At 30.5% G+C, this 24,597-nt stretch overlaps 2 protein-coding genes across 3 annotated transcripts; one reads left to right on the top strand and one right to left on the bottom strand.

The window, feature by feature from the left end:
• Positions 1-653: 653 nt before the first annotated feature.
• LOC110616624 (prostatic spermine-binding protein) lies at positions 654-4,557 on the bottom strand. Its single transcript, XM_021759055.2, has 4 exons — positions 4,414-4,557; positions 4,169-4,304; positions 1,376-1,434; positions 654-1,283 (listed from the first exon to the last, which is right to left on the bottom strand). The coding sequence occupies exons 2-4, from the start codon at positions 4,286-4,288 to the stop codon at positions 950-952; spliced, it is 513 nt and encodes a 170-aa protein (XP_021614747.1). The 5' UTR covers positions 4,289-4,304; positions 4,414-4,557; the 3' UTR covers positions 654-949.
• A 7,998-nt stretch (positions 4,558-12,555) lies between these two features.
• Positions 12,556-20,200, top strand: LOC110617462 (protein S-acyltransferase 24). Of its 2 annotated transcripts, none has more exons than XM_021760239.2 (13): positions 12,556-13,242; positions 13,878-14,018; positions 14,645-14,757; positions 15,578-15,657; positions 15,796-15,959; positions 16,845-16,983; positions 17,124-17,223; positions 17,610-17,667; positions 17,930-18,007; positions 18,121-18,219; positions 18,641-18,719; positions 18,849-18,997; positions 19,352-20,200. In XM_021760239.2, exons 1-13 carry the CDS (start codon positions 12,964-12,966, stop codon positions 19,793-19,795), a joined length of 1,923 nt encoding a protein of 640 aa, XP_021615931.1. In that variant the 5' UTR covers positions 12,556-12,963; the 3' UTR covers positions 19,796-20,200. The 2 variants fall into 2 exon arrangements, with proteins under 2 accessions (XP_021615931.1, XP_043813498.1); XM_043957563.1 differs by having other exon boundaries at positions 17,610-17,685.
• Positions 20,201-24,597: the final 4,397 nt, after the last annotated feature.

The raw sequence follows: 24,597 nt of genomic DNA, 5'->3' as shown, positions 1-24,597 counted from the left end.
TATCAATGATCAGAACGTTGATAGTGCTAGTTTTAGGAATGAATCGGTGATAACAGGACTTTCACTGCTGCTGCAGTTGATCTGAGATTAAGCTTCGTTAGTGACGTCAATAAAAGGTCACTTATCTGTTTAATTCACTGTTGTGTAAGGGTCATGGTAAAAAGATGAAGATCACAGGATTGGGCAGAGAACCAACAATTTTCCTTGCGGCAGGAATCTTATACCCAAGACACAACTAAGTCCGCTATGGACATAACTGACAATAAATATAGTTCTCTCGTGTAGCATGATAATCTTGTGAAACCACAGGACTAAATCATATACTTCAGTCGTGATGCTATCATAATTCCCAGAAGTTGATCGAAGAAGGATCAATATTCCCAGTTTGGTCAGGATTACTGCCAACTCATGAATGGTTCAATGGAATATCTCGCAGCCAACTGCAACGCTTTGCTTCCCTGTTCTTTTTAGATTGGATGTGCAATGCTCTAAAAGTAGAGCTCATATTCAGAGGTTGTTAGACCCACCAAAGGCTGTGAAATGTGGCAATGGGCAGATCTGTTTCAGGCTTGCTGCTTGAAACACCAGCCAACATAACTGAAGATTGAGCAGCTGCATTGAGCTATACTAACACCAAAGTCTCTTAGAGACTCTTGAAAAACATATTCAAGATACTTCATAAACAATTGTTTTTTTACTCGTGTTTTAAAACTACACAAAACTTGAGATCTCTGATTGGAGCTAACTAAAATAAAAACAGGAAATAATTCCAGGAAAAATAAAACATTATACATCACAATAATCTGGGACTACATCACACCATTGGTACCAGAACAGAGGTTCATTCAGAACAAAGTATGGACAATTCTACTCTATGCATACCATCTGAATCCCCCCCTACAAAAAGCTATCTACCCCAAAAGGAAAACATAAAACCTACAAGTGCTCTTCACTTTCTCTTCTTAGAAGGTGGCTGGGGAACATCTTCTTCCTCTTCCTCTTCTTCTTCATCCTCTCCATCCTCTTCATCCTCATCTTCATCACCATCATCATCATCGTCGTCATCATCATCGTCATCACTTTCTCCTTCACCATTGGCTTCAGGATCATCCTCTGGATCTCCTTCCTCTTCCCCCTCTTCACCTGAGAAATCTGCATCACCATCATCATCATCCTGGTCTTCTACATTGTCCTCATCTTCTTCATCGTCATCTTCTGTATCACTTGCATCTTTGTTTTCTGCATCAGGGAGTTTCATCTTGAAAAGTTCATGAAGAGGAAACCTATAAAAAAGGAGTTAACACATTAATTGAATTCCTCTCTACAAGTAATTAATGCAGATTTAAGATAAGGCACAGATGGAAGCTTTTTGTACCTCTCATCTATTGCAGTCAGCTTAGGTGATCCATTGATATCGTTCAGTAACGATCCAGCCTGGGAAAAACATAAATCAAATAACCAAAATTAATGCAAACCACAAATCTAATTAGTTATAAGAAACTTGTTCAGTATTTCCTTTTTCTATATCATACGGTTATAAAATCATCTACAACAATAAGTAAACACGTGCAATGCAGGTTGCTAACAAAATAATGCAGCGGCACAAATTTTGAAGAGAAAAAGGCTGAACACTAGGGGGCTTAAGGTGTTAAAAACTGACCCAACTGCCTAATATTTCGACAACTCTAGAGTTAGAAGAAAATCCCTTTTGCATTATGCAAAATTTAGAGACGCCACAAAGCATGTCGAAGGAAAGATAATTGGAAAGATGAGGTTATTGCACATCCATTTGGTGAGCCAGAAGCAGAAATAGTAGCACCAGATTGAATCACGCTCTCAAAACAACAAAAAGGAGATCACATCTACACCAACTTAAGCTATGCTCTATATTTCTTCCCCATCCCTAGGACTGCATTTTCTGTTAGAATGTATATTTTTTTCAGCCCCTCATCTTTGTTCTCTAAAATTCTCAAAATTGAAGCTTTTCCATCCTACCTACTAGAAATTCAAATGCACAACAAAAAACCATAAAGGATTGTGCAAATGATCTTGATTTCAGAGAATGTACACAATTAAAGAAGGAAAAGTGAAAGAGTTATTTAAAAAAAAAAAAAAAACATTTGAGTTTTATCTTGTTGCTACATTTTTTTTTATATTGGGCTTCAATCACATGGCACATGTGATTTGTTAATTGAATATTCTGAATATATTAAAATTGAACAATATCCTGTAAAACTCACAATGGAGGTAAGACAAAATATGATAGGCACGTACAAGTCTTATCCTACAACCAACACTCACCCGATGTAATAATTTCATCCCAATCATCTGATGATTCAAAAATTGAGCTACAACAATTTATGCAGAAGGGGGGGGGGGGGGATAAGAGGTACAGGTGACCTATTTGAAATTGATTTCTATTTATCTAATAACTTCTTTGAATTTGATAACTATAATGACTCTGCCTTCTCAATACTTCACTAGTAAAAATGACATGAATCAAATTTTTGGTGTTAGCTAAAATGATGAAAAATTATTAGCAGATCCAGTTCGATTGTTGCAGTTAAATAAGCCTTTAGTACCAAGAGCAGGATATTAGATAACAAACTACGGGGTCACTATAACCCATTCATATTTGAAGGGCTGGACAAAAACAAAAAAAAAACAACAAAAAAGGTAAAATTGATAGGACCGATGAAGACTTAACAAGTCAAGGTACTTCCAGGACTAACAAAAAATAAAAGTAATTAGGTTGGGTTTTATAATCTTTAAGGTAAGTGAACTATGAGTGCTTTCCTCCATCTCCAAGAGAATATATGGACAGCTTAAGCCCATTCCCAATTTCTTTCTTTTTCTTCTTAATTGTAAACATAGTTGTAGTTTTTCCTTCTTTTGTACCAAACAATGTATTAAATTTTAGAAAGAATAAAACTTCTTACTATATATTTTACAAGTATAATGTATTAAATTTTAGAAAGAATAAAACTCCTTATTATATATTTTACAAGTATAATTTCTTTATTTTTTATATTTTGTAATATTTTAAACTTATTTAACAACGTGTGACCCTTAAGAATGAAACAATTAATTGATGGAAGTTTGTTCTTATTTTTTTAGTGAAATTAGAAATCAAAATAATTTAATTCTATAACTTTTAAAACTAGATTAAATTTTCCTAGTTCCACCCGAAAATCAGAATGAACTTTGAAAAAAAAAAACATCACAAACAGGAACCACGAAAGAAACTAGACCAAAACTGGAATAAAATTACCTATGGACAGTAACCAGATCCTGCAGAACTAGGAGTACCCAGTCTGATTCCAGTTCACTGCCCTAGGCCCTGAACCGCTGGTTCTGACCTAGACCAGACTGGTGGCTTATGAAACAACCAGAAAAGCTAAATACCAATATCATATGAGAAACCATTAACTATGGACAACAAAAATTAACACATAATTTGCCAAGTATTATACTCAGACCATCAACAACAAAGGCAATCAATCCCAGACAGCCTGAAAGGAAAAATTAAACAAGAATTACTCAATCACCTCACTTCTTAAATTTTTAGCATTCATAGAACAGGAAAATTGTGCTCCAATCAAAGTTTTACTCCAGAACTATCAACCCAAGAGCATACTCATAATTCTTCTCAAAAAGCAACGTTATAAAGCCATGGATAACAGAAGAGACATGTTCTACTTAAGACATCACAACTGCTAGACTAATGGGTATGGTTTAGAAAGAAGACAAGACAGTACCATAAAATTTCAACACAAGCACACATAGTACACGTTGAGCTCCCACTATTAAGCAACAAAACCTAATTGAAAAAGTTCCAGTGCAATGAGCACCAGTATAATTTTCCCTCAAATGGGAACATATTATTAAAGAAAAGACAAAACCATGAAATCTCAACAAACCTAACCACAGTCAAGTTCATGTTCACACTAGCTAACTAACAAAGCCCTGATTCACAAAATCAATAGCAAGAACCAACAAATACAATAAATCCACAGAGCAGAACAATGAGGAATAACGAATAATAAACAGCAAGAAGAAGAATTGCAAGGACAGTAACAATGAGAGAAGCCAGAGATTATAAAAACCTACTAAATGACAAATAAATACTGATAGATGAAGTAAAAGCGGTGAATGGAAGATTATATACCACAAAGAACAGATAAGCAAGAGACTTCCAGGCGGCATGAACAGTCTCCACCGCCACAGCTTCCATAACAGAGCATGCCCACAAGGTCCTCTCCACCGAACTGACACCACCCACCTCCATTTCTAAAGCAAAAAAACTATTTTCAAGAATAACAGAAACCAAAAAATCAATTGGTGGGTTAGAGGAAGACGTAGAAGGAGTATCCAGAAAGTAAAACAGTGGGAGAAAGGGATTAAGAAGGGGACCTGATTGGCTTTCGGTGTGTCTGGATCCGGTTAGGGTAAACCCTAGGATTTGGTCCAATTAGGGGTTTTGTCAAACAATTTGATATTGCCAGATATATTTTCTTTTATTCCAGATAAGAAAGTTCGGGACTAGTTTTCTTTTTTTGGGCTCTCAGCTAGCCTGGAAGGATTGGAAGTAGTTTGGAAATAGTAATATTATATTTTCCTATTTTTATCCATATAAATTATTAAAAGGAAAATTACAATTTATTTTGTATAATATTGAAAAATTTATTGATTGATATTTTTAAAAATATATTAAAATATTTTTGAAATAATTTTAAAAAATTCATTAATTAATTTTTAAAATTTTTAAAAATTTTAATTAATTTTTTTACATAAAAAACACTTTAAATTTTTTTATAATATCTAACCATTAAAATTATTTTTAAAATTTAAAAAATATTTTAATATATTTTTTAAAATAAAAAATTAATTAATGAGTATTTTTATAATATATAAGTTAACTAATAAATTTTTTATTATTAAAAAATAAGTTAATATATGGTAATAAACTTTGAAAATAAAAGGGTAAACACTCTAAAAAATTATGATAATTTAAAACATGGATAAACTATAATTTGGCGTCTTTAATATATTAACTTTTATATTTTTAAAATTTAATTATTTAATTTTTATAATTTTAAAAATATCAATAAATTAGTATTATTATGTATTTAAAAACTAATTTATTATATATATTTAAAAAAAAACATGTTGAAATATATGAAATTAATTCAAGGATATAAATAAATCAAGTGGAATAGAGTGAATGAAAATAATTTAAGGGTATAAATAATTTATTATTAATTGGATTTTATATGAAAATTTAATACGTGGAATTTTAGATAAAATAATTATAATTTTTGAGAAATTAATTAAAATATTATTAACTTATTAAAATATAAATTTAATTAAATTGTTAATTAAATAAATTAAGTGAATTAAGTGAAATCGCAAATAACTCGATACTTGATTTAATTTTTAGTCAATATAATATTTTACTCACTTTTCATTATTTAAAAAGATTCATTATATTATAGATATTACTTTATTAAAAAAATATAAAAATTAATAATATAATAATTATAAATTTATTTTATTATTGACATTTTATTTAAATTTAAATCGGTTGAGAACATGTTGTAACATTGAAATTCCATATAATTTAAATATTATTCCAACCTAAGCAAAGTTTTTTTTAAAAAAAAAAAGTGAGTAAAACTTAAAATTTATATTAAAAAACCATAAAAAAATAATATTTTTAATGTTAAATATTTAAATTCATTGCTAATTTATAAATGAGATACTCAAATAAAATAAGCATTGGCCCAATTACAAATCTAGCCCATGGTTCAAAACCTAAAAACCCTCCTAGCAGTAGCCACTGTAGAGGGGAGGGAGTGAAGAGTGGGACTGAGGACAAGGACGTCGTCGTTTGAAAAGAACGCCGGAGCTTGTAATGGGACGTCCTATTGTATATTGGAAAACATTATCCTTAAACCCAAAAATAAAAAAAGAGCCAGCAAACCTAAGGCTGTTTTCCTTTGAAAACATAAGAGAAAACAAGCCCAAAGGAAGAAAACCAAGCAAATCTGCTAAGCTCCACCAGCTATAACCAACAACTAGCATTCTGTAAATTCCATTTAAAATCGAATCTTATTCAAATCGAATAAGATGAAAATTAAAATTTTAATATTTATAAAAATTAAATTGAATCAATTTTAATTAGAAAGCAAATTAAATTAAATTGATTTGATTTAGTTCGATTTAATCAATTTCAATTTTTAATAAATTTTTTTATATTTTACACTTAATTTTTAATATTTTAAAATTTAATTAAAATATTTTAATTTTAATATAATTTAATCTCTTTATATTATTAAAAAAATATATTATTATTACTAATTGGTTCAGTTTAATTTTTTAATTTTTTTAATTAAAATTAAAATAAATTAAAATAATAAAAATTTTTAAAATTAAAAATTAAATTCAATTGAAATAATTAAATTAAAATTATAAATTATTTTAATTTAATTAATTTTTTCAATTTAAATTGAATGAGGTTGACTCTACCCTCCACTACAGTTGATTTAACAGTCTTAAAGCATGCAGGGGTTTCAGAAAATAAGAGAAGAGTTGATATTTCTGACTATGCCGTGGGGTCAGAAATATTTCACTTTTTGGATTAAAGCATTCGTAATATATTATTTATTTTATTTTTAATTAAATTAAAAATCTTAATTCTATCTGTTATTAAATCTTTAATTGTACTGGTTAAATAAATTATTGAATTAGTTTCTAGCAAATTGAAATAAGATAATTTTTTTTGTGGTTATTAAATGAGTCTAAGGTAGCTTTGTTCATCCAATTATTATCTCTCTTTCCCACATTTTACATTTTTATATATTATAGAAATTTATTAATATTCTTTGTTATTTGTGTTCTAAAAAAATATTCTTTTTAAATGATAAAAAAATAAAAAATAGTTTACAGATATGAATTATTTTTCATAAAACAAATTAAAGTTGAAATTATCGGAACAATAAATCTTAGATTTACGAAATAATAATTACATTGTGTTGATGTATCAATATATATTTTTTATCAATATAAAGATAATATTGCATTTACGAAGGCTATAAAAAGTAAGAGTATAATGGAAATTAAAAATCAGCTTACGACCTAAAATAATAAAAAAAATAATTCAAATTAGAATATACAAATCACGTCAGCCATAGATCAATTCAAAATTCATAATTAATTAAATTAAAACTATTCAATTCAATTTAATCCGTTCACAGAATGTGATGCACCACTTGAAAACATAGTAAAACATGAAGTAACATGAGAAATTAATGCCACCATTATTGATTAAATACAATTTTTAGTATATTATTATTGATTAATACCGAAATATAATAATCTAAAAGGCGAGTAAAAAATCTAACAACACTTACGATAATAATAAAGTACAAAATGGTCATGTATGTTTCATCTGAGCTCTCGAAAAGAAAAATAGATCAAAGACAACTCCTACCAAAATCATTATACATGAGAAAGAGATGCTAGAGAGCCTACTAGGAACAACAGCTAATGGGAGCATGATCTTCAGACATAGCACTCTCAAGACAGAATAATTATCCCTCACAAAAAAAAACTTGGACCAGCAAAACAAAGATGAAGGACGAAAAGAAACCAAAAACAAGCTGACACCATCATTTATGGTGAGAGAAACCAAGGATGACATATTTTCGTCCTTGCCAAAAGACAAAGAAAACTAAAACCAAAAAGAATATTAAAGCAAAAGAAAAAAGACGAAATCCCTCGTCAATATCTAGTAAGAAAAACAAGATGCTTTCCTTTCATTTCCCATGTTCTTTCCTCAGCCCGAATTTTCTCTTTTTCTCTGTTTTATGGCAATATATATTTTTTTTCATCCATTGAAATTATTTAAAAACTGTATATGATATATAATACTATATTAAAAGAAGAGAGATTTAAACTCAACAATCTAAAAATTAAATGTGATGTTTTTAACGCTCAACTCGAGAAATCTGAAATCTAACGGAGTAATTTTCATCACCGAAATACGAAACTGCTGATAGCAATATATTTATTGAGCCAATCAATTTATACCTTTATTTTTGTAAATGCTCATACTTACTCCCTTTTTCATGTTCTTTCCAACCACTGCTAATAAATATTTTAATAATGCCATCTTTGAAAGACATAATTAAGAATTGTTTCCCTATCCATTTCTTTGTAATTTCTTGTAAGCCATTAATAGGGGTGAGCATTCGGTCAGTTCGGTTCAAAATCGAACCGAATAAACCGAAAATTGAAATTTTAATGTTATGAAAACCGAACCGAATTGATTTTGATCAGAAATCGAATCGAATCGAACCGGTCTGATTCGGTTCGATTCGGTTCGGTTTGATCGATTTCAATTTTTAATAATTTTTTTATTTTTTACACTTTATTTTTAATATTTTAAAATTTAATTAAAATATTTTAATCTTAATATAATTTAATTTCTCTATATTATTGAAAAAAATATATTATTATCACTAATCGATTCGGTTCGATTTTTTTCTGATCAAAACCGAATCGAATCGAAATAACTGAAATTTCTGAAATTAAAAACCGAACCGAACCGAACCAAAATATATAAAAAATCGAGCCAAATTTTCAAATCGATTCGATTCGATCAATTTTTTCGATTTGAATCGAATACTGCTCACCCATTAACAACAACGACAAGATTTTTAAGGGTATCAAGAAATAACACATAATATTTTAATAGATATGTTTCTTTAAGATAATAGTCTATAATTAATTTATTTATTACCATTACTCATAAGAAATTTGGTGCAACTTCTACTTAAATATTAATTAGATTTAGTATATGTCCCTCTAAAAAATAATTTAATATTATTTAGGGTACATTTATTGTCGTTGCAGTTTTTTATTTTTTAATTTTTATTTCATTAAAAAAATAACGTGTTAAAAAATATTTTTTAAAATAAAAAAATCAAAAATCAAAAACTACAAATATTAATTTTCTTATTATATATTCAATCAAATTATTATTTCTCTTTAATTTTTTATTAAATTATCATTAAAAATTTTATCTCATCAATTAAAATTTATATTTTTAAATATATATTTAATTAATTAAAATTTTATTTTATTATTATAGAAAAATTTTACTATCTAAAAAACTCATTAATTAATTTTTTAATTTAGAAAATATACTAATTAATTTTTTCAGTTATTAAATATTTTAATTTTTAATCTTAATAATATGAAAATTTATTAATTAATTTTTTAATTTTATAAAAATATCGACTAATTAGTCTCTACATATTAAAAGAATTTTAAACTTTTTTAGAAGTAAAATTTATTATTTAACCCTTATAATATAAAAAAAATTATTAGTTAGTTTTTTTTTATTTTAAAAAATATATTAAACTATTTTTAAAGTATTAAAATTGAAATAAATTATATTTTAATCATTAAATTTTAATATAATTAACGGATCAGTCCTTTTATTTTTAAAATTAAACATTTAAACTTTTATATTTTTATTCCATCCAACCTGAAAGTGTTTTCATTCAAAAATATATTTAAAAAATGAGATAAAAATATTTTAAATTTAAAAAACACCCCCTAATATAAATTAAAAGACTTATTCTCTTTTCTTTCTAACATTCAACAAATTTTAAATACTTTTCTGCCGCCGTTATCATTTATTCAACAAAGTTATTGATCTCTATCTCTCTTGCTCCACCACCTCCCATCGAAATATTATTACACATAACAATGAATGGATGTTGACCATTGGGCCCCGAAGCCATTGATCTCTCTTGTGCTCTCACTCTAATCTTTAGATCAATCTCCATGTCCTCACAAAATGAAATTATAATTTTTAAATTTACAGGTATTTTTCGGATAAAAATATGCTCCTCATGAGATAAAATATGGCAGCTGCAATGAAAATTCCTATTACGCCTGTGATTTTCAGCACACTCTTTCTTTCTGCCACCAAGCCAGAAGCTAAGAGGAACAGAAACACCACAGCAGCCACTACAACATAGAGTGGTCCTGTAACCGTAGCTGAGGCAGATGAAGTCGCCATGTGAGCATACACAATGAAAGAAATAGCTTCCTGACCTGTGAGACCCAGGAATATGTCCCTCAACTTAGAAAAGTTGGAGATTTTTCCATTAATCAAAGGCAAAGCTTTGTCTAGTTGATTTATATTTATAACAAAGTGATCATTTTGATCCTTCCTACGTTTCATCATCATCTAATCTAATGCAACTTTTTTTCTTTTTGCAGCTTGAAGATTCACAATTTGCGAAATTTCAACCTTTCCATCGTCATCAAGCTCTAAGGACTTGCCAAATTGATAATGGTAGTTGTCCAAGTCCAAGAAGCTTAAACATCTCCTGAGCTCTTCTTGAGAGATCATCCCATCTCCATCTAGATCAAAAACGCTGAAGGCTCTTGCGAGACTCTCCTAATTAAACCTTGTGATCTGGTGGTCTGAGTTCGTTGTTGTTATGTTTCAACTGAAAGTTTCTATCAAATACTGAGAGGAAGGACAGGAGGTTCTTGAGAGCATGGATGGATTCTCCATGAGGCGATAACATCATGTTTGAATTCCTAGCAAAAATAGGCAGAAGAAGATGAAGAGAATGAAAGGAAATGGAATAAGCCGGTGCATAATAAGGATGTTTATGAAATTTAAATTATTTCTCTTTCTATTTTAATAGATTTTAGGATGGAAGGAGGTATAGTTTGAACGAAAAAAAAAAAAAGAGATTGATCCATTAATTATACTAAAATCTAAGAATTAAAGTGTAATTTACTCTTAAAAATATATTAATTAGTCCTTTCATTCGTTTTAACTATTAAATACTTTACTATTTAATTTTATAGTAGAGAAAATTCATTAATTAGTTTCTTAATTTTATAAAAATGTCTACTAATTAATTCCGTCATATTGATATTGAGAACATTTAATTTTTTTTTTTATAATATTTAACGGTTAAAATTAATGGAAGAATTAATTAGTAGATTTTTTCAAATTTTAAAAATATTTTAATATATTTTTTAAAATTAATAGATTAATTAATGGATTTTTTTATATGACATGTACTAAATAGTAATTTTTATTTTTAATACTTAATGGATAAAATTAACGGAATAACTAGCCGGTAGACTTTTTAAAATTTTAAAAATATTTTAATATATTTTTTAAAATTAAAAAACTAATTAATAAATTTTTTTATATTAAAAAAATTAAATAATAATTTTTTATTATAATATTAAATACTACATAAATATTATTTATTATTTATTTTTATATATTTTATTATTTCATCATATACATATATATATAAATATAATTTATTATTATTTTTATATTTAACTATTTATAAAATTATTTATATCCTTATTTTATTATTAAATATCATATTTAAAAAAATATTTTATTTTTTACTTTTATATAAAAATTTATAGTTATTTTTATACATACAGTTTTTAAAAAACTGTTTTTAAAAAATAAATAACGAAAATAAAAAATTATTTTTAATTTTGAGAAAATAAAAACAAAAAATCCTACACTAATATTAAACACACTCCTAATTTTTTAATACAACAAAATTAATTAATTAATTTTTATATTTTTAAAAATAAATTAAATAATCTCTCTAATTTTAAAAACTCAACGGAAAACCTTTACCACTAAATTTTGACAAAACCCAAATATATATTATTGATCACCAATCCCAATATTGACGCTTAGCGAGATGGCTGTGGATGCTCTTGGTAAAATCAGGACTCTGTTGCTCAATACTAATGAGCACTTTACAATTGCCAGCATCAAGATTCACATTATTGAAGGTGAATCTATTAAAACGACAAGTATCACGGACAATCTTTTCAACTAATTTTAGGTGAACGGTTGCTTAATGGTTGATTTAGTTCAAGGTCAAGAGTCTATCAGAGCCCACGCACGAAATATTTATTTAACATCTTTACTGATTGGTTTTAATTCTTTGACGAGGGATGAAAAAATCAAAGAGAAGAAGGAAAGAGAAAAGGAGAGAGTGAAGGGGAGGGGAGTTTCAGCTCTGTTGCTCAATTGAGTAAGGATTGTGCAGAAATTGTTCTTTCTGGCCTTAATTCTTCTATTTCACGTATCTTCGAAAGGAGTATTGTCATCGTAAATCAGCACCACCTACAAAAGCTTGATTATTCCGTATCCATTAATTAGGGTTGATTTGTTGATTTTAGGTTTAGGGGTCGTTTATTCTGTTGAAGTTTGGGTATTTCTCTCTATTCTTATTTTATCAATAATAATAATAAAGAAGATTGGTTTCTTAATAATTTTAAATATACTTATTTTAAAAATTGTTAAATTATTTACTACTATCTCTAGATATACTTATTTTTAAATGAAAACATAAAAAAAAATTATAAATATTGTAAAATATACTTTTTATATTAAATTAATTATTTAGTAATGGATATTCTAAAACCCGAACTCGCTACTTAATTTTCAAACATGCGATGCGACCAGTTGAATGCAAGTATCTCATATTTAGAATTTGACTTTGCATTAATAAAAAAAGGCATAAAAATATTTCAAATCATATGTGAACGGAAAATACGAAAATATCCAAACGATATGAAGTTTGGAAAATGCCGGCAGCCGGGTACGGATATTCACAGGGAACCTGTATCTTCTCTCTCTCTCCTTCGACTCTTATGTATCCTGCGTATTGTATAATCCTCCAGTCAACACGGACGGCTAAACGACCCAACCCAAAGGCCAAAAGCTTCTCGCTCTCTCCCCCCGTCCACTTTTCTTCTTCGAAGAAAAACCCTAAGGCATCCCATTTCCTTACCAATTCAATTCCAATTTGGATTTATCTCATCAAATCATTCATAATTCCTCCTCCGTCTCTGTTTGTTACGAATTTCTTATAGAAGAGAATGTCATCGGAGATCGAGGTGGTGGAGGAGGTTGAATGTAATAAGGGGGAAAAGGCATCTGTTAATGGAGCCAAAGGGATCGGTAATGGTGGCGTTGCGAGCGAGGAGAGTCTGAGGAACGATGTTTACACCGCCGCTGCCTATGGGGATTTAGAGAAGCTTCAGAGATTGGTGGAGAGTGAAGGTTGTTCTGTTTCTCAGCCTGATAGCCTCGGATACTACGCGTTACAGTGGGCCGCTTTGAATAATCGTACCGCCGCTGCTCAGTATATCATCGAGGTATCTGTTTTCCAATCCATGAATTCTTATTATTGTTTTTTATGATCTTTGTATTTTTTTTTGTTTCGGGGTTATTTTAATGGTCTTTACGGTGAGCATTTTGAGGTTATCTGATAGGTTCCATTGTTTCGTTAGTTATGCTAGTATGCAACTGAGGATTTCCTGTCTCCCTTTGTTTGGTTTTGGTTGATTGGTTTGGTTGTATTGGGTTCGGTCTGTTTTATGCTGTTACGTTTTAGAATTTATTGAAATAGTTTGATTGCTGTGCGTGAATTATATTTAAATTTAACATATTGCGAAGGTCTTTCTATGGTGGATTGGAGTATCTTAGTGAGTTTTGAATGGTTGATAGCTGAACAGATTTGAGGGGTGATCTATTTGCATGGTTATTGCTTGGGGATGATAAGGTTGAATGCAATAAGTTAGAGGAGATTGAGGTTAGCTGATTGCTTCTGACAAAGGCAACTCAGTTGATCCTTCTTAATATGTATATATAAAGTATAGTTATTGATTAAGAGAATTTAATTTAATGAATTAGGACTTTTAACTTGTATAATTTATATAATTTATCTAGATTTTAGTGATTAGAGGAGTTCAATATTAGCTTATTTATCACAGCATTTCTTAATTGCCAGCATGGAGGAGATGTAAATGCAGTAGATCAGACTGGGCAGACAGCATTGCACTGGAGTGCAGTTCGGGGTGCAATCCAAGTTGCAGAGCTGTTACTCCAAGAGGGTGCTCAAGTATCTGCTGCTGATATGTATGGTTATCAGGTCAGTGTCGTCTTAATTATTTTATTATTATAAATATACTTAAATTCAAGGGAGAGCCAACAGTGATTTCTTGATTATGTTTGCTAAACTAAAACATAAAAATGTGTAGTAAATTTTACCAGTTCTAGCTTCTAAGTTTGCAACTTGACCACAAACTGGATTACAATGCATTAACCTGAACTGGATGGCTGGATCACGTGTCATTTTATTTCATTTTGTTGTTCTTTGTTTGACTACATCCAGAGAATAGTTGCAATTAATCCAAATATTTAGAAACTTTTTGCAAACCGGTACCCACATTTGACATGCTATTGACTGCTTTGGAGCTTTCATTTGTTGGCCATACCTTCCAATTCACGATGCAATAATATGGCAAAATTGAATGGATTTACTTGGATAATGAGCTAGGAACAACTATAAGTTCAAGCTTTTATTAGATAGAAGTAGTTCAATACAGCAAATATGTTAAGCATGAAAAGTAAACAGCAATATGGACCAGAAAATGAGCAATTCATTGTGCATATTTCATTGTTTCTGTAGGATTGATTTTTATTTTGCAATAAACTTACAGTATTAATTACTGTAGTTAGTAATAACAAAGAACTGATCACTAATTTTAACTGCAGACAACACATGTTGCAGCTCAATATGGTCAGACAGCTTTTCTCTATCACGTTGTCTCTAAATGGAATGCAGACCCTGACATTCCTGATAATGATGGAAGAAGCCCATTACACTGGTACATTATAGCTTCTTCTTCACCATTACCTTATCCTTAAAAAGGCTATAGTACCTTTTTGTGTATATATTTCTTGCTTGACTTACACTATTTAATTTAATTTGTCATTATTTAAATTGAGAACGACACACTTAGTTCAAATGTTATTTATTAATTTGTATGATTGTGCATTTAGATCCTCTAATTTACTTTATTTCTTTTGTACATTTTGAATATGCAAGCTTTGTAAATTCTCATGTTAGTATTTTGCATATATTGTGTTTATTTTAATTCTCTCTCTCTGTGCAGTGCACCTGAAGATGACAATTTATAAAGTTCCTTGCTCTTGATCCATTATTTCATTATTTCCTTTTATTTAATTAATCATTTACTTTTGGTGACTGTACATCAAATTGACTTTTGTTTTGTAGTCTTGTTATTGAATTCGCTTATTGGGGAAACTTCGTGGTGTCATCTTAGGAGATATGCTTGAATTCGGGTCACACTTGAGATGAGATGGTCAATAGGTTTCCCAAATATACGTCCTAGCTGCTGAAAAAAAAATCAATTGCATTTAGTTTGTCTAATTATGATTCTTCTTGGTCCTTTAATTTTGTTGGATCATTTCTACTTTCTGGACCTTGGGATGTACTGCATGGTCTATTATTTTCTGAAGTTTGTAATTGTGTCATCAACACATTTTATATGATTTCATTCCTTCGGTAATTTTTTTTTAGTTGTATTTAATAGTTGCTGGAATACATTGTTTTCACATTGTCCTTTGTCAATGATTAAGATATTGATTTTTCCTCATTTTTGTTATCATTTTGGCGAATTGTAGGGCTGCTTATAAAGGTTTTGCTGATTGTATACGCCTTCTGTTGTTTCTGGATGCTTATAGAGGACGCCAAGATAAAGAGGGTACGTTCTCAATATTTTATTTTGTCAGTATGAAATCATTTAGCCTATGGTTGTTTGGTTCTGGTGGAGATAAAACACTAGTGTGGACATATGCCAAAATTCATACAACTTGACTGTTTGGTCATATTTGGATGTCAGGTTGCACTCCTCTCCACTGGGCTGCAATTAGAGGTAACTTGGAGGCATGTACAGTACTTGTACAGGCAGGCAAGAAAGAAGACTTGATGGTGACCGATAACACTGGCCTCACACCAGCCCAGCTTGCATCTGACAAGAATCACAGACAAGTTGCTTTTTTCCTTGTAGGTGCTTCATAACCAAAATACTTTAAATTGGTCATTAAAATTGTTAGGCAATGTTTTTTCTTTTGGGATGTTTCCTTGTGTCAGGTTTTAGCTATTGTCTTAATGTTTGTTTGATTGATACATTATATTGTGTCAAAACATGTTCTACTTTATTTTAAACCCAATAAAAAAATACTATCTTATTTGGCCAAATTAAAACAGTGAACACTTCAATTTATGTGATGATTAGTAGAAAAGCATATCTCAAATTGTTTGTTCTTGGACATATTTCAGGAATTCATTGAATTGGCAGATGCAACATAATATCAGGATATACATAGAAGGGTTGCTTGTATCATTCTTCTTGGGTTCTTTCTGTTAAACCAGGTTCAGTCTATGTTAGTTATTGACTCCAGCATAGGTATTGAATCATATGGGTCCATGTCTAAGAGATACTCCCCATTTTTCCAAAACTTCCATAGATCCATCAATTTGAAGACTCAAAGTATGGAATCCATGTCCTATTATACTTATCAGATGCAGCTTAAGTGGATTAAACTGAAGACTTAAAGAAAGTAACTACTAACTATAAATTTAATTTCATTAAGTATGCTCTTTCCAAGTATGTTATGTACTCTTTGGAGCCCCCTGCCACACTCATTTCCTGAATCCCTGGTGGGTAATATGGGGAAGTTCTGTCTTTGTGGTGAAAAATGCAAAGTTCAATTTAACTTATTGTTCTGTGTACAGTGGAGCCTCAGCTGACTTACTTTAGTGGGTTTAGTGTGATGTTCAAATTTGATTTTTCTATGTATTTGTAGATTAATTCTGAAATGTTATTTGTAAATATTTCTAAAGTATAGCTTCTTATAACTTCTGTGTTAAATAAATATGATCATACAGGGAAATGCTAGGAGGTTGCTTGACAAACGTTTTGATGTGAACAGCCGGCTGGGACGTCTCTCAAAGTTAGGGCTTGCTCCTGTACTTTGGTCTATAATACTAATACTTTTGGTGACCTATATTCATTCTGTCATAATGGGTATTTTGTCTTATCCCTTTACTACTGTGTTCCTCTCCCTGAATCATCAAGATTACACTTCCCATCTTATTTTCTTTCTTTTTTATTTAAAATTACATTCCTTTTTTTTGAATTTTTATTTTTAATTACTGTGGCTGCAGATTCTAATTTACCAAGGTTAACAGCTGGCTTTGGCCTTTTTGCGTGGTTGGGTGTCTTCCTAGCAACTGCTGGACTTGTTATGTTTTATAGGTGTAGCAGGTATTCTTTATAGTGAACTTTTACACTGTGTTGGGAAGGAAATTTATTTTGACTCTTATGTACGTTGGATACACTTCCTCCACTTAATGTATCTGGATTCTGGCCCACACTAGATACACTTTCCTTTCTTTCTACCAAATGTGTTTAGATGCAGTCACACGCAATAGAAGGGCAATAATTATTTAAAACATTCTAAAGTGTGCTTTAAGCCGCCATTTGACACATATTTGCTGACACACAGCTATACAGATGTTATAAACATTGATGAGAGAAAAATGAAGCTCTTCATTTTTTTTTATTGCTGTATCTTTTCTTGCCTTTTCCCTTCCATACATGCGATGTGTTGATGTGACTTCTTTATGTCTCTCTCCCTTGTTTCTTTGCAGGAAGGATCCAGGTTTCATTAGAATGAATGTGCATGATCCACAAAGCATGAAAGATGATGTGAGCTTCATTTACCTAGTGTGTTTTCTTGTCTTGTTCATTCCTTGTGGCCCAAACTCCTCTCCACCTCCAAGGCCCAACACCCCCTTGCACTAAAGGAGGACATTCATTTGCACCTATTTCTTTATAATGTCATCCATAAAAGAAAATTTTAATATTTGTTTATCTTGTACAATGCATGCTTCCCTTACAGAAAAGGGGGCAAAGAATGTGCCATATCTTTTCTACTTGTCCTTGATTTTATATATATATTTTTTGCTAGGAACCTCTTTTAAGAATTGAGATAAATGATCCTGCTTTGCTAGCTGGAAATTGGTCTCAACTCTGTGCAACATGCAAGGTAGCGTATACTTTGAATCTTTGATCCTTGTAACCTATTTCTAGCTAAGCTTATGATCCATTGCTTTTCCTATTTCAGTGTTTCTTAGATTTTTTTTATTTTGCTATGACCAGATTGTTAGACCTCTTCGTGCAAAGCATTGTTCCACTTGCGATCGTTGTGTTGAACAATTTGATCATCATTGCCCTTGGGTATCCAATTGCATTGGCAAGGTTCGTATGCATTGTTGAATAACCATACCTTTTTTTTTTTTTGCCAAGGTGCATACGCATTGTTGAATGCATGATCATTTGAACTCACATTTTCCCCTTGATGTTTTGATGATGAGGAGAATATACAATTTATCTTTCGTAAAAGATGAAACATGAATGGAACTGGTTTGATTTCATTGGTGGTTAGTATTAGTTCAGCCTGATAAGTTGATTGTCAACACCCTATTGATAATATCTGGCTATTGAAGTTCCTGTGAAATAATTAACAATGATTTGGCTGGAGGTTACACTAATCAGTTACCAATATTACTTGAGATTTCCAAGGACAATTACCGTACCATTTTGCTTTCATGCTTCATACAAAAGGTTGGTATTGTTGTCTCTTTGTTAATCGGTATTGCTTATCCTGCTCCTGATGCAGAAAAACAAATGGGAATTCATTCTGTTTCTTGTTCTAGAAGTTTCAGCTATGTTGATTACTGGTGCAGTGGCTCTGACAAGTATGGACTAAAATGTTTTCTTGAATTGAACCCGCCTTTAAAATCTTTTTACATTTAATTATTTTCTGTAGCATTTTTGGTAGTTGGGAAGGGTCTTTTTGCTGATCGAAAATAATTTGCTGGATGTAGGAGTTCTTACTGATCCTGCTGCTCCCTCTACATTTGGAGCATGGATAAACCACGCTGGGACTCATCATATTGGTGCCATTGCATTTCTGATTGTAGATTTTTTCCTCTTCTTTGGTGTGGCAGTATTAACTGTTGTGCAAGCTTCTCAGGTAAAGCTAGAATCCTCTATTACTATTGCATGCTTAAGCCTGTCAATGATATCTCTCTGGGTTTATCTAAACCAAAGTTCTAGCTGTTGAGTTGTGTTGTTTAATGTGCCATATGGATGGAGTTTTTTTTTTTTTTTTTGGCAAGTGGTGATTGTGCACCTCATGTGGAAAACAGGACATATGCATCAATATATACATTGAGAAATATCAATTAAGGATCATTATGTAATTAAACTCTTTTTGGTTGAGTATTTATTTCATTTTTTGTGAAGTGTGCATTAGCTACAACTCCAACTTGAATTACATTTGGTATTTGCTTCAACACCTGCTGAATCCTTTCTTGTACTGGAACAGATATCACGCAATATAACAACAAATGAAATGGCAAATGCGATGCGTTATAGCTATCTTAGAGGCCCAGGTGGTCGCTTTAGAAACCCTTATGATCATGGCATCAGAAAGAATTGTTCAGATTTCTTGCTATTGGGCTACAATGAAGATGTGGAGTATATTGAAGATTCTGCAGATTCTGAGGGGATTGGAATGATGCATATGGCAAGGAATTCAAACTCACAAAAGGGGGATGCTCACTCTCATCACGTCAATGGCAATGGGCATGTTGCCATTAATGTAAATTCAGACACTAAAGCCCATCAGGGTCATCACCATTCTTCCCATTGCTGCCATAATAATCATAATCATAATCATAACCATGCAAAGTCCAAAACAGATAGCATTCCCCTGGGTTTGGGTCTTGGTCTTGGACGGAACACCGTTCGGACAGTTGCAGCTTCATGATGTGCCCCTGAGAAGACGAAGGTGATGTGTAACGCGTCCAACTAGCTTTTTGTAATTTAATTGATTGTTGCTCATTTTGGCGCCTCAATGGTGTCTAGTCTTGTACAAAATTTTACATTTAGAAGGTTATAGTGGCAGGCAGTGTTCATGTTAGATTTAGCATTCCGTTGTGAAAGTCGAGGTAAAGTGGGGAAAATAGTGAACACTTACTGTTCTTCCTCTTGGCAGCATCGGTCTTCCAATTTGTTTATTTCTGTGGATGGTTACACGAAAGGGGTGGTTCTCTCCTTTACTATCATCCAATTTGAATGTGAGATCATTTTACAATTTGAAATCCTTGCCCCTGGAGTGCCCTGTTGTTATCTTGAACTTGTATAAATAGCTATAATGTGGCACTTTTCAATCTTTCACATCTATTCAGCCACTTTTTTGGCTAGCTCTCTACTTCGCCATATGATCAGTACATTTTAATATAAAATCTTCCAATCGTGGCTGTGAGAGCATGCGCGCGCCCATGTTCTCTCTGCAATCGTTGCTTATGGGCTATGGCTAATCACGGTGTATATAACTTTATTTCCCATTTTTCTCTAGTTTTTTTGTCGAACATTTTTCTCCAGTTAACTTAAAGAAAGCAGTTCTGAAAATTCAATCTTGGGTGCTATCACTTTCTTGTTTGGATTGGTCATTTAAATGGAAATCTCATACTGTTATTGTTGAGTGGTTTCAGGTGGAAAATTGTGCAAAAAAACTAAGGGCTAAATATAGGTACATTCATTTTCTTATAACCAGAAAAGGACATTGCCGGGTGACGAACTTTTGAACATTACTCGCAAGTATTGCTAATTGCTAGCTTTTTCATCATTCAATTATTTTTGTCCGTTGAGACCAATTATAAATTTTTAAAAGGCATATTGACCCAAGAAAGCAAAGTCTTTTTATAAATTCTTAATTATATCCATTTAAATCTTGTATATTGTATCTAAAATTTATTGTAATTATATCTAATTTCTCAAATTAATTTTGATCATTTTCAACATTGCAGACCTTTTATGACATATAAAATTTTTAAATAATTTTTTTTAAAATAAAAAATTTCATTATAACCTATGAATTGACCATGATTAAAATTAATGCAAGAGAATCCTAGTCTTAGTTAAACTCTTCCAAATCAACAAATATTATTAACCCAAATAAACCACTCTCCTTTACTAAATCTCATACCATCAATAAAGCCAAAAACTTCAACACTATACACATGCATGATTGACAGAGAATCGAAGCATAGAAAGTGATCCAGTCATAGATAAACCAATAAGCAATGGAGACAAAACATCATTGCCTTCTATTTTCTTCCATCGTGGTGTTCCATCATGATAGGCAAGATAAAAAGTTAAAAAATTTATTTGAAAAAAAAGCAAACAAGGTAATTTTATAATCAGTGAAATACAATAAGACAATCTTTTATGAGCTAATGGATTGGTTATTTTATAGCTTATTTTAGGGTTTTGGCTTGACATTATTAATATATTTTATGTTGTTTTATATGCAATAGATATTTTAATAGTTTTTGTACTTAGGGTTTATCGTCAATATTAGAATATAATCAATATGTTATGTAGTTCAATATATTATATCTATTTGGGGATTTTGTATTTTTTAAGTTGACTAATTAATTTATATCATTTATGTCCCAGCTTTTTTATTGAAGTGCACGTGGGAGGCAAGTTCAAGTTCAGTGAGAGGCTTCTGATAAAGTCTATAGAACTTGTATTCCATGTTGTTACTTGAACTGTAAGATAATGAATTACATAGATATTTGTCAATAAATATAAGAAATTAAGTTATAGTGAAGTGGCAAAAGTAGAATATTACAAATCCATAAATGACTGAGAGTATCAAACTCTAGTGTTTAATGACTCTCAGGTCAAATAGATGTAGGAAGAGAGTATTGAATTTGGTTTTTCATAGCTTTTCATTGAATTTTATAAACATTTTAGTGTAGTAGATGTACCTATTAGTGAAGTTAATACTGATATGCAAAATACTGAAGGTATAGTAGATGTTCCTTTTAGTGAAGTTAATACTGAGATGCTAAATAATGAAGGTGAAGTTGAGATGCATATTAATATTTCATCTAGAAATATTAATGGCAGTTGAAGTCAGTGAGGACGTTGAATACATACTAATTGATGATGTATTTGTCAGTGAAGTTAATACTGAGATGCTAAATAATAAAGATAAAGTTGAGATGCATATTAATATTTTATCTAGGATGCTAAATAATAAAGATAAAGTTGAGATATATATTAATATTTCATCTAGAAATATTAATGACAGTTGAAGTCAGTGAGAATGTTGAATACATACTAAATGATGATGTTGAGGAAGATGGATCAGAAAATAAAAGTTTAGTTTCTGGTTTATAAAACAAATGATAATGAGTTCTCAGATGCAATGCATAATAAGAATGCATTTAAGAAGGGAATAATTGGATATCGTTTGATTGAGTCAATGTTGGATGTTGTAAATATTTGTATTTTTGAACTTAATAGGAGTGAGACTGAGAATGTAGAGGGAGGACATAGTAGTATATATGATGATTCTGAAAAGAATGTTTTTCTTACACTAAATACTAGTGATAAGGATGAGATTGATCCCATGAGGAAAAAGAGAAAAAGGACTTTAGTTTACAATCGAAGGTGCAATTACGGTACTTTCAACTTTATTATTAAAATAAAATTTGAGAATGTCCATCAATTCAAAGAATGTATAACAAAATATCCAATTGTTAATAGTTATACAATTAAATAGACAAGAATTAATGCAATAAGAAAGAAAGCAAAATGTCAAGGAACATGCCCATAGACTATATATGTTGTTATACCAAAGGAGGAAAGAATAATGCAAGTTAGGAGATATCATAGAGATTATTATTGTTATAATATTTGGATTTATATTTTAGTAACTCTCAATATATAAATATATATTTAAATGAAATAGAGCCATTGACTGATGTTGATATGTGGTCAGATGTGGATGGTCTAATAATATTGCATTCTCAACATAAAAGAATGCTAATTAAACCTAAAAGGAATATAAAAGGAGATAAAGATGAAGATCCAAGGAGTGCTAGGAATAGTATGATGATTTATTGCCAACACTCCTTATTGCCAAGTCACAGTAAAAGAGCATGTCCACACAGGGATAATCCTTCTACAGATAGGCCATCTAAGGTATTGATATTTTATACTATTTATTTTTATATCACATCTAAAATAATCCAGATATTAGTCAATGTGATATTTCATAATGTTAGTAGGATAAGCTAGAAAGATAAAAATTGTAAACTAATATTGTAGCTTCAAGCTATAAAAGGAAGAAGAGAGCTACTAATGTTGATGCATAATAAGATAATACAACTTTGGATTAATATGCCTTAAGAAAGTAGAATGCAAGAGATAGTTATGATATATTAGTATTAAATTTCATTAAAAAAAATTTTGATTGTTTTTAACTATTGATGATTATTTTAAAATAGGCAAGCCAAAGGCATAGAGTACTAGTCTCTACAGCATTTGGATGTATTTATACAAGGGTATATATATATATATATATATATAGCCATTGGTAGGCATCTTTTAGGGTAGAACAGGCAATGGCCGCGACATAGTTCATAACCAAGAAATGGATCCTTTTTTATAAATCAGCAAGTACAGTAAAGTCATATGATTCAGAGTCTTCTGAAATTAAAAAAGTAATAAATAAAAATGAGTTAATATTGGAAGATTTTGTAAAAGTTATAGATGAGTGGGAAATTTCTAAGGTAGATAAGGAACAGATTTATAAAATCCCAAAGTTTAATGTTTTTAAAACAGATTATGTAATAAAAACAGAAGAGAGAGATTTTCAGTTAAGTAAACCCTTTGAGAAAATAGCTTTCTTATCATCAAAAACATTAAGTCATCATAGGAGTAAAAGGTATAAGTATATTCATACAGGCTTAATTCAAGTAGGTATAAAACCTTTAACTAGAGAAGGATTAAACACTAGTATATTAGCAGTAGGTAGAGATGCAAGATTTTTAAATTTCCAGGATTCCTTGTTAGGATCTGTAGAAACTAGTCTAAGTGAAGGACCCATATCCTTTGAAGTATATCCAGATATGACAATCTCATTAAATGATTTAAATATTTTAGAAAGTATAGTTTTAGAAGTAAAAACCCATAACTATAGGATGAAACAAGGTTCCATTCCTATAGCATTGATATATAAAATTCATTATAAAGCTATGAATTCGACGTTTGGAACTAAATATAGGTTGCAGCCTAAATTGGGAGAAACAAGATTTTTACAGACAGATTTAACTAAAACAATATGGTAATTCCTAAAACAATTCAGTGGAAGGATATAACCTTGCCAGATGAATGGATATTAGTAGACATAATACCTCCTCCAGAACAAGAAAAAATAAAGCCAAATACAAGTTTAAGTAAAATTGAGCAGTTTGAGGATGATAAAATATCATTAAAATTTATTAGAGGTATAAGTAGTAGATATACGGGATTATCATCTTCAGTAATTACAGAAGATATAGGAAGAGTATCAAATATACCATCATTAATATATGCTACATATAAAGAAGATAAATCTAAACCTGTAATCCAAACCATAGTGTAACTACCCGAAAATCGATACCCCTCTGTAACGGCCCGAACCACTACCGGCGCTAGGATCCAGGTCGGCTTAAGGCCGCCGGAACCCGTAGCAAGCCTGACATGAACTCTGTGTACCTGATAAATCCC

Source organism: Manihot esculenta, chromosome 6 (genome assembly GCF_001659605.2).
Source record: "Manihot esculenta cultivar AM560-2 chromosome 6, M.esculenta_v8, whole genome shotgun sequence".
NCBI classification, from domain to species: domain Eukaryota; kingdom Viridiplantae; phylum Streptophyta; class Magnoliopsida; order Malpighiales; family Euphorbiaceae; genus Manihot; species Manihot esculenta.
This window is presented reverse-complemented; position numbering and strand designations above follow the sequence as displayed.

What these genes read in the sequence shown, in the direction of transcription:
- LOC110616624 (XM_021759055.2), bottom strand. Translation starts at nt 4,288, where the DNA reads ATGGAGGTGGGTGGTGTCAGTTCGGTGGAGAGGACCTTGTGGGCATGC. An exon ending in TTGCTTATCTGTTCTTTGTG is followed by an intron (nt 1,435 to 4,168) that starts GTATATAATCTT and finishes TGTTTTTCCCAG; the next exon opens with GCTGGATCGTTACTGAACGA. An exon ending in CTGACTGCAATAGATGAGAG is followed by an intron (nt 1,284 to 1,375) that starts GTACAAAAAGCT and finishes CCTTTTTTATAG; the next exon opens with GTTTCCTCTTCATGAACTTT.
- LOC110617462 (XM_043957563.1), top strand. Translation starts at nt 12,964, where the DNA reads ATGTCATCGGAGATCGAGGTGGTGGAGGAGGTTGAATGTAATAAGGGG. An exon ending in CTGCTCAGTATATCATCGAG is followed by an intron (nt 13,243 to 13,877) that starts GTATCTGTTTTC and finishes CTTAATTGCCAG; the next exon opens with CATGGAGGAGATGTAAATGC. An exon ending in CTGTTGTGCAAGCTTCTCAG is followed by an intron (nt 18,998 to 19,351) that starts GTAAAGCTAGAA and finishes GTACTGGAACAG; the next exon opens with ATATCACGCAATATAACAAC.